At 41.7% G+C, this 11,186-nt stretch overlaps 1 protein-coding gene across 3 annotated transcripts in view; it reads right to left on the bottom strand.

The window, feature by feature from the left end:
* Positions 1–1,939: 1,939 nt before the first annotated feature.
* Positions 1,940–11,186, bottom strand: part of LOC121393881 (perlwapin-like) — an 18,164-nt gene continuing 8,917 nt past the window's right edge. The window contains exons 2-6 of one of the 3 annotated variants that reach the window (XM_041563711.1): positions 10,724–10,903; positions 10,410–10,622; positions 9,861–10,013; positions 3,491–3,640; positions 1,940–2,578 (exon numbers count right to left, since the gene is read on the bottom strand). In XM_041563711.1, coding sequence (XP_041419645.1) covers positions 3,492–3,640; positions 9,861–10,013; positions 10,410–10,622; positions 10,724–10,796 — 588 coding nt within the window. In that variant the 5' untranslated portion in view covers positions 10,797–10,903 and the 3' untranslated portion in view covers positions 1,940–2,578; position 3,491. The remainder of the gene's footprint in view (positions 2,579–3,490; positions 3,641–9,860; positions 10,014–10,409; positions 10,623–10,723; positions 10,904–11,186) is intronic. The other 2 variants (XM_041563712.1, XM_041563713.1) reach the window with 2 other exon arrangements.

Raw genomic sequence — 11,186 nt, 5'->3', positions numbered from 1 at the left:
CTCCCCTCACTCTGCTTAACTACCAAACGCAACACCACATACAATACCACATTTCTCACCCACTTACTTCGATCTTGCCCACTCCCACACCTTGTGTATTACTCCCTTCCCTTTAGAGTGTAAGCTCTTTTGCACAGGGCCTTCCTCACCTTTTGTACCGGTATTGATTGTGATGTATGTAACTCCATATGTTCTATGTATAGAATTCATGTGATGTAGTTGTATAATCATATTTACTTTACAGTGCTACGCAATATGTTGCCTTATATAAATACATGTTAATAATAATAATAATGATAATACAAAAAATACAATTTGTAGCTAGACAAGGAAAAGAGGTAGAGTAGACACACAGACACCGTCAGTAATCCAATTACAGACCCCACTCCTGGTACCAAATGTATTGGGATGGGCTCTTGTTCAGTCTGTAGAGTGATTAAAGTGACACACACAAGTAAAAGAAACATAAGAGATTTATTGATACAGTCGCTGAGGGACCCTCCATAAAATGGCTCAGCAGCAATTCCAACATAACCAGATACTCTGAAGTCCAGGCACAAGTCAAGAGCCTCCCCCCAAATGAAGCTTTATATATGTTTCCCCCACACAGGATATAAGAAGATGTATACATTTTAGCAGCTAGCATACTATATATGGTGAAAACTACACTTAACATACTATATATGGGAAAACTACACATAACATACTATATATGGTGAAAACTACACTTAGCATACTATATATGGTAAAAACTACACATAACATACTATATATGGTAAAAACTACACTTAACATACTATATATGGTAAAAACTACACATAACATACTATATATGGTAAAAACTACACTTAACATACTATATATGGTAAAAACTACACTTAACATACTATATATGGTAAAAACTACACATAACATACTATATATGGTAAAAACTACACATAACATACTATATATGGTAAAAACTACACTTAACATACTATATATGGTAAAAACTACACTTAACATACTATATATGGTAAAAACTACACATAACATACTATATATGGTAAAAACTACACATAACATACTATATATGGTAAAAACTACACTTAACATACTATATATGGTAAAAACTACACATAACATACTATATATGGTAAAAACTACACTTAACATACTATATATGGTAAAAACTACACTTAACATACTATATATGGTAAAAACTACACATAACATACTATATATGGTAAAAACTACACATAACATACTATATATGGTAAAACTACACTTAACATACTATATATGGTAAAAACTACACTTAACATACTATATATGGTAAAAACTACACATAACATACTATATATGGTAAAAACTACACATAACATACTATATATGGTAAAAACTACACATAACATACTATATATGGTAAAAACTACACTTAACATACTATATATGGTAAAAACTACACTTAACATACTATATATGGTAAAAACTACACTTAACATACTATATATGGTAAAACTACACTTAACATACTATATATGGTAAAACTACACATAACATACTATATATGGTAAAAACTACACTTAACATACTATATATGGTAAAAACTACACTTAACATACTATATATGGTAAAACTACACATAACATACTATATATGGTAAAAACTACACATAACATACTATATATGGTAAAAACTACACTTAACATACTATATATGGTAAAAACTACACTTAACATACTATATATGGTAAAAACTACACTTAACATACTATATATGGTAAAACTACACTTAACATACTATATATGGTAAAAACTACACTTAACATACTATATATGGTAAAAACTACACTTAACATACTATATATGGTAAAAACTACACTTAACATACTATATATGGTGAAAATCAAGCATTAACCAGTGACACATTCCTTGAATTGCTAAAAGCTCTAAGCGCCATCTTTAAGGTGTTGCTCTATTCTCTCTATCTTCTGCTCTGTCAATCACTCATTTTCCTTACAGCTGGGAAGCCGCCTGACTTGAGGGATTCTGGGAAGTCTACTGAATTGGGGAATGCTTGGAAGCCTACTGCCATCTTGGATTGGTTATGTTCCTCCTCCAATCAGGCCTTTTATTTGTCACTGTTGCTTGGAAGCAATGATATCATATGATGAATCATATGGTGTATGTAGTAGTGGTTAATGTGTATGGCAGCTCAGCAGTGGCATCTAATAGGGTCAATACAAGCCTTTATTTCAGCTTCCTTCTTTGATTGTTCCGTGTTTCCCCCAAACTGCCCAAATACTCATTGTCCAATTGTGAGTTCTCCTTTATTGAGAACAGATACATTTAGAGAGCCCCCCAAAAGCAGCGAGCCCCAAGCAAAACTTTTCACCATTAGCCCAAATCTGTTCAGTCAGTACCCCTCGGAATTCCATGCGAAGCCTCCTCTACTGGGAGAGGAATGTTCAGAAACTGCTGCTACAGTTTACCCTTATTCTCTCCAACACAAGGTGGGGTTCAGATCTTCACCCCAACTTATATCAGGATCTTTTTCCCCATATTTGCTCCATGCACCCGGCTGGTTCATTTATAATCTAGGAGGGAGAAGAGACGACATTTAGTGATGTTCAGTCTTTTGTTCTTTAGATCCAACATGGTGGTGCCCTCTGTGGGTCTGTCCTGTAATGGCTCAGCCTTTCCCTTTATTCACCAGGTTCCCAGCCCTGATGTCAGACTCACCGGCCACAGCAACCTGCTCTGCCGCACCCCTAACAGCAACTTATCCTATTGGCTTTTAAGATGAACAGGTTTAATGTCTGTGTGTTTTACCCCATGTGCACTTTTGGTTATTACCCACATACCCTTCGAGGAGCCTTATGCTTGAGTTTCATACATCAGGTCCTACACAAATGTGGGTAGTTGGACATTGGTACTGTAGGTTTATAGAAGAGCATGAGCTGACCCTCAAGGAGAGTCTACTGGGTTCCCCACTCAGGGATGGAGAGTAACATAAGTTTGGGGGTCTTGGATACATTAACCTTGAGGCTAACAGAGAAGGGTGACCCACTGTGATGCATTGGGGTGGCAATGATCATGATTCCATGGACCACATCAGTTATAACTATGTGACCATATGGTGGATTTTGGGGTGGAAATTTTTAGGAATAACTGCAGGACACTATTCAATAGGTGGGTTTGCCAAGTATTGGGGAGTTGAGGCAGGAGGGTATAGAGTGTGGTGGGGCAGTCGGACATTACGGTGGGGGGCAGTATTATTTCCAGCCCCTTTGTGATGGCGGCACATGAGCGGTGCGTTATAACCTGGAGATGGAGTCCATGTCTTATGGGTGCTGAGGAGTTGGGTGGGTAATGGAGAAGCCTCTCCCCATACACTCTGGGCTTTAATGTTGGGACCAGTGGGGTAATAATATGGGGAGGAGAACCCACAGCATATCCCCATGTGTCTCCTTTAATAGGGTGCCCACCTACTGTAAGGTCCCACTCACCTCACACATCCACACATTGTATCCAGCAACCCAAGTTACAGCATTTCTGCCTCTTGGGGCAATCGTCATCGGACTCGCATTGAACTGGAGGGGGGCGCCCGCAATGCCTGTCAGGTCTGCGTATCACCTCCGGGCATTTTCCTGGATTAAAGGGGACCCGTCACCCAAAAAAATTTATTTAAAATCCTATTTTAGCACTTTAGTCAAGCAAAATGAACTTTAATTACACTGTATAAATTATTTGAATCTTGTTTCCTTCAGTCTGGGAATTCAAAATGATAGCTAGCAGGTATCAGCCATTTTGTGGGACACTGTTATTAAGACAAGTCTTGTATCATCTCAGATTCTTGTTTGTGCACCAGAATGGGGGACCTGATGTCCATTTCCATGCACTGGCTAAACAATTAAATGTTAAAGAGAACGGGGGAATGTGGGGGGAGCAGTGACATGTAGGAAGTGCTGAATGGAAAGTGAAAGTAATTGCCTAAGGCATAGAGGAGGGGCAGACAATATTTGATTGACATCTGAGATTTTTAAATGAGCTTACTACAGCAATGAATGCTTTAATAAAGAATAGAAATTGGATTTCATGTTTAATTTGAAAAGGACTTTTATTATACAGATTTTTGTGTCTGGGTGACGGGTCCACTTTAACTGCAACATAGAACAACATTAGAATATTCCCTGGGTTAGAGTAACGTGTGGCCAATAAGAACATTAGAATATTCCCTGGGTTAGAGTAACCTGTGGCCAATAAGAACATTAGAATATTCCCTGGGTTAGAGTAACGTGTGGCCAATAAGAACATTAGAATATTCCCTGAGTTAGAGTAACGTGCGGCCAATAAGAACATTAGAATATTCCCTGGGTTATAGTAACCCGCGGCCAATAAGAACATTAGAATATTCCCTGGGTTAGAGTAACCTGCGGCCAATAAGAACATTAGAATATTCCCTGGGTTAGAGTAACCTGTGGCCAATAAGAACATTAGAATATTCCCTGGGTTAGAGTAACGTGTGGCCAATAAGAACATTAGAATATTCCCTGGGTTAGAGTAACCTGTGGCCAATAAGAACATTAGAATATTCCCTGGGTTAGAGTAACGTGCGGCCAATAAGAACATTAGAATATTCCCTGGGTTAGAGTAACCTGTGGCCAATAAGAACATTAGAATATTCCCTGGGTTAGAGTAACCTGTGGCCAATAAGAACATTAGAATATTTCCTGGGTTAGAGTAACCTGTGGCCAATAAGAACATTAGAATATTCCCTGGGTTAGAGTAACCTGTGGCCAATAAGAACATTAGAATATTTCCTGGGTTAGAGTAACGTGTGGCCAATTAGAACATTAGAATATTCCCTGGGTTAGGTAACCCGCGGTCAATTAGAACATTAGAATATTCCCTGGGTTAGAGTAACCTGCGGCCAATAAGAACATTAGAATATTCCCTGGGTTAGAGTAACCTGTGGCCAATAAGAACATTAGAATATTCCCTGGGTTAGAGTAACCTGTGGCCAATAAGAACATTAGAATATTCCCTGGGTTAGAGTAACCTGTGGCCAATAAGAACATTAGAATATTCCCTGGGTTAGAGTAACCTGTGGCCAATAAGAACATTAGAATATTCCCTGGGTTAGAGTAACGTGCGGCCAATAAGAACATTAGAATATTCCCTGGGTTAGAGTAACGTGCGGCCAATAAGAACATTAGAATATTCCCTGGGTTAGAGTAACCTGTGGCCAATAAGAACATTAGAATATTCCCTGGGTTAGAGTAACGTGCGGCCAATAAGAACATTAGAATATTCCCTGGTTTAGAGTAACCTTTGGCCAATAAGAACATTAGAATATTCCCTGGGTTAGAGTAACCTGCGGCCAATAAGAACATTAGAATATTCCCTGGGTTAGAGTAACGTGTGGCCAATTAGAACATTAGAATATTCCCTGGGTTAGAGTAACCTGTGGCCAATAAGAACATTAGAATATTCCCTGGGTTAGAGTAACCTGCGGCCAATAAGTACATTAGAATATTCCCTGGGTTAGAGTAACGTGTGGCCAATTAGAACATTAGAATATTCCCTGGGTTAGAGTAACGTGCAGCCAATAAGAACATTAGAATATTCCCTGGATTAGAGTAACGTGTGGCCAATAAGAACATTAGAATATTCCCTGGGTTAGAGTAACGTGCGGCCAATAAGTACATTAGAATATTCCCTGGGTTAGAGTAACGTGTGGCCAATTAGAACATTAGAATATTCCCTGGGTTAGAGTAACGTGCAGCCAATAAGAACATTAGAATATTCCCTGGATTAGAGTAACGTGTGGCCAATAAGAACATTAGAATATTCCCTGGGTTAGAGTAACGTGTGGCCAATAAGAACATTAGAATATTCCCTGGGTTAGAGTAACCTGTGGCCAATTAGAACATTAGAATATTCCCTGGGTTAGAGTAACCTGTGGCCAATAAGAACATTAGAATATTCCCTGGGTTAGAGTAACCTGCGGCCAATAAGTACATTAGAATATTCCCTGGGTTAGAGTAACGTGTGGCCAATTAGAACATTAGAATATTCCCTGGGTTAGAGTAACGTGCAGCCAATAAGAACATTAGAATATTCCCTGGATTAGAGTAACGTGTGGCCAATAAGAACATTAGAATATTCCCTGGGTTAGAGTAACGTGTGGCCAATAAGAACATTAGAATATTCCCTGGGTTAGAGTAACCTGTGGCCAATAAGAACATTAGAATATTCCCTGGGTTAGAGTAACCTGTGGCCAATAAGAACATTAGAGTATTCCCTGGGTTAGAGTAACATGCGGCCAATAAGAACATTAGAATATTCCCTGGGTTAGAGTAACCTGTGGCCAATAAGAACATTAGAATATTCCCTGGGTTAGAGTAACCTGCGGCCAATAAGAACATTAGAATATTCCCTTCGTTAGAGTAACCTGCGGCCAATTAGAACATTAGAATATTCCCTGGGTTAGAGTAACCCACGGCCAATAAGAACATTAGAATATTCCCTTCGTTAGAGTAACCTGTGGCCAATAAGAACATTAGAATATTCCCTGGGTTAGAGTAACCCGCAGCCAATAAGAACATTAGAATATATGACCTGCTTTATGATAGAATCCTTTGCTTTCCCTGGGCACTTTTACGACAACTGAGTGGCCCTAATGGACACAAGACAAATGAGTTTGTGCAATATTGTTGCTTTGAATGGCTTGTTGCTACACTGGTATATTCTCCACTTCTCCCCTGTTCTTTTTAACCTCTCCTTTACCCTCTTGTCTTTTCTCCTTCTCACCGCACATGCCAATTGCTACTATACCAGAGATTTATATTTTATACCCATTGGCCAAGTATGTGGGTATTGAGCTAAGTGTGCCCCTCATATTCCCGTCACTGCTCCCCAATAGGGAACCGATGGTTTGGGCAGAATTGAGACAAGTAACCCTTGAACCCTGCTGGCCTGTAATACTAACTACAAGTCTCCAGTGTAAGTTCCTGACACAGACGCGACAAGGTGGGACAGTGGGTGCAGGGAGTTGCGTTTTCTGTGGCCACTCAGGCACTGCGGGTCCGATTTCTTTAGTGCCGGCTTTGGCTAATTGACTGACACAGGGAGATGTGCTTTCATGGCCCTTCACCACTTCTGCTGGTTACTCACTAACGGTTGCTAACCAACGGCCACTGGGAAACGGAAGGGCCACCTCTATAAGGTTTACACTTTGGCTCCTATTGGACATTGGGGCATTGGTATTAGGTGTAACTTTATTTGGCACAGTGAATCCCTCTACCTCTTTAACCCCTTGACTGTCCTAAGCCCCAGATTGGCTCGTCTCTACCTCTGATTTGGTATTAGACCCTTGATGTTCTTTCCCCATCTATATCGTTTTGTCCCCTCCTTTCACATTTGATGGACTGGTACCTTTCCATCATTATACAAACAAGCACTAATCACTCCTATCCTCAAAAACCCTTCCCTTGATCCCAGCTCTCCCACTAACTATCGACCGGTCTCACTTCTTCCATTCGCCTCCAAATTACTAGAAAGACTTGTTTACAAACGCCTGATCCAGCATCTCACTCACAACTCCCTCCCCGACCCCTTGCAATCTGGCTTCCGCCCATCACACTCGGCTGAAACTGCCCTCACCAAAGTAACCAATGATCTTCTATTGGCAAAGTCTAAAGGTCATTATTCCATTCTAATCCTTCTAGATCTCTCTGCAGCCTTTGACACAGTTGAGCACACACTCCTCCTTGACATTCTACACTCATCTGGCATTCACTGCTCTTTCATGGTTTTCATCTTATCTGTCTGACCGTTCCTTTAAAGTTTCCTTCTCTAACTCTACTTCTACTACTTTCCCACTCTCTGTTGGAGTTCCTCAAGGCTCTGTTCTTGGCCCCCTGCTGTTCTCGCTCTATACAACTTCACTAGGAAAACTCATTCAGTCATTTGGACTTCAGTATCACCTTTATGCTGATGACACCCAACTCTACTTGTCTACTCCTGATCTGTCTAATTCTGTCCTTTCCCAAGTCACAGACTGTCTCTCTGCTGTCTCCTCCTGAATGTCACAGCGCCACCTGAAACTGAACCTTTCTAAATCAGAACTCATTATATTTCCTCCAAGATCTTCCCCTGTCCCTCAGATATCACTCACAGTAAACAACACCACCTTTCATTCCACCACACAGGCTGCCTAGGAGTCATCTTAGACTCTCATCTGTCTTTTTCACCACACATTCAAACACTTGCAAAATCTTGCCGTATTCAACTGCGCAACATTGCTCGAATACGACCCTATCTCAGTTCAGAATCAACTAAAACACTGATTCAGTCTCTCATCATCTCCCGCCTTGTTTACTGCAACTTACTCCTCACAGGTATTCCAACAAGTCACCTTTCACAACTCCAATCTGATCTAAACGCGGCCGCTAGACTCATTCATCTATCTCACCACTCAACATCAGCTGCTCCCATATGTATGTCCCTTCACTGGCTCCCAATCTCTTCTAGAATCAAATTCAAATTACTTACACTCACATTCAAGGCCCTTAATAATGAAACCCCTCCCTATATTTCATCTCTAATCTCCAAATACTCTCCTTCACGAAACCTTCTCTCTGCTTCTGATCTTCCCTCACTTCTTCTCTGATCACTTCTGCCCATTCTCACCTACAAGACTTCTCTCTGGTCACTTCTGCCCATTCTCACCTACAAGACTTCTCTCTGGTCACTTCTGCCCATTCTCACCTACAAGACTTCTCTCTCATCACTTCTGCCCATTCTCACCTACAAGACTTCTCTCTCATCACTTCTGCCCATTCTCACCTACAAGACTTCTCTCTCATCACTTCTGCCCATTCTCACCTACAAGACTTCTCTCTCATCACTTCTGCCCATTCTCACCTACAAGACTTCTCTCTCATCACTTCTGCCCATTCTCACCTACAAGACTTCTCTCTCATCACTTCTGCCCATTCTCACCTACAAGACTTCTCTCAGGCTTCTGCTTTTCTCTGGAACTCTCTGCCACAAGCTGTCAGACTTTCTCCTTCTTTCCAAACTTTCAAGCTCTCCTTAAAGACCCACCTGTTTAAAGAGGCCTATTCGTTGTACCTTAATTAATCATTGCTGTATCAAAAATGACAAAGTGTTTATATAATCCTAATGTCTCAATTGTACCTTAACCTTTAGTTTGTAAACCCTATTGTACTCTGTAATCCTTGTCTGTTATCCACCATTTATTCCCTATTTGCTATAACTGCAGTAAAGCACTGCGTATCTTGACAGCGCTATATAAATAAATGATGATGATGATGACTGCTCCTTGTTGCCTAGCAACAGTTGTGGCACCTTTTTGGCGTTCTTGGGTTTATATTCTGTGGGTGGATGGGGACTCTGGTTGCTTGTTTGTATATTCCTGAGGAAGATTCCCGTGAGGGATCGAAACGTCGAGTTTAAATAAAAGTTTTCTTTATTTTTGCCTGAAAATCCTGTGAGTGCCGCCAATCTTCACCAGTATATATATATATATATTTATATATGTCTCTCTCTCTCTCTCTCTCTCTCTCAATATATATATATATACCTATGTGTTATTCTTTGTCAATGTGACACCCTAAACCTGTTCCATTATATACAGTTCTATACAGTTCTATACAGTGCAGTGAAATGTTTTGCCCCAGGCACTACCTACCTGCTTAGGAGGGGCATACACCCGCTATGGGGCAATAACCATGCATCAATCTGATTGGTTCCTGCAGCTCTGACATCATTCCCTCATATAAACAACAGTGACCATATGACTAGCGCACACTTACCTACACTTACTGTACCAGTGGGACTGACACTTACCTACATAAGGGCTTACACACTCCAGCCGGCACCTGGGGGCGCAGCATTTCTTATCCCCGAGGCAGTCATGGTCACTGGTACACAATCCACGCCCTCCACCCCCGCCATGGTGGGGACAGAACCCTTGGGGTGGGGGGCAGTTTCCGGGTTTTACTAGAAAATAAAAGAGCAGAAGTGATTGAGTGAAGTGAAGGGCAGTGTGTGCCGGGCAATATTAGGGACTTTTATACCAACGGCAGGACTGGGGCACGAGCACAACCACTGAACCCCAAGGGGTAAGGGAGTTGATGGCATCTTAGTAGATAAAGGAATGTGAGTGGGGTGCAGTTATGTATATTGGTATTCCGGGGCCCATGGGTAGTTCTATTATCTATGAGAAAGAGGCGGTACTCATTAAGGGTAAGACAGTCCTTCCCATGATCTGCTCTAGTCTTTATTCTCTTTATAGACTCCCCAAGATTCTTACTGGAGCCCAACAGACACAACAGCGACTCATGTTAGTAAATGCAGTCATAACCCCGCCCCCGAGGAGTCAAATTTGCTCTTTACCTTGCAGGGGTTCCAGGCACCTGTTCCTGCAGCTGGAGAAGCAACATTTCTTTTTCCCGTCACATTCTCTGTCCCTGTCGCATTCTTTTTTGTTGTTGGGTTTGTTATTCCCCCCACTGCATTTAGGGTAATCCATATCTTCAGGGCATTCTCCAGGTTTTGGTCTATTGCCCCAAGGTGGCCTATGTAGTCCAGGTGGCCCATCTCCTGGCCCTGAAATATTCATTGTAACAAGATATAAAAACATTTCTGCTGAGTGAACTATTTATCTGCCATCTGAGGGTAAGTAGGTAAGTAGGTAGGTAAGTACTCACTGTCGGGGTCTGCGGCGAGCAGCAGGGGGCACAGGCTGAGTGCCACAAATAAGGAGACAATGCCGGGGCCCATGTTGGAAATCAGAGATACAAGTCCCAGGTGATGGTCCAACGCAGCCGAATTTATACCTGGGGCTCAGGGAAGGGCCCCAATCACCAAACTGGTTCCCTAAATATGAGCTGCACCCCAATAGCAACATTGAGAAGAAAGCTAATTAGCAAAGCCAATCAGTAATAACGAGCTTTCCAGTCCCACACACTCCCAGCACAGACATAATCCCTCCATAATTGTGATTCTTATTGCTCCACTCTCAGTATTGCTGATATAGAAGGTATCGCAGGGTTTATTGTCCATTACACGGGGTAAAGTAATGGGGGACACGGACTGGTGGAACAATGCTGGGGGGGGGGGGGGGGGGGGGGGGGGGGGGGGGGGGGGGGGGGGGGGGGGGGGGGGGGGGGG

The sequence above is a fragment of the Xenopus laevis genome, chromosome 5L, assembly GCF_017654675.1.
Source record: "Xenopus laevis strain J_2021 chromosome 5L, Xenopus_laevis_v10.1, whole genome shotgun sequence".
Lineage (NCBI taxonomy): Eukaryota > Metazoa > Chordata > Amphibia > Anura > Pipidae > Xenopus > Xenopus laevis.
The sequence above is the reverse complement of the archived record's forward strand: the minus strand, read 5'-3'. Positions and strand labels throughout refer to the sequence as shown.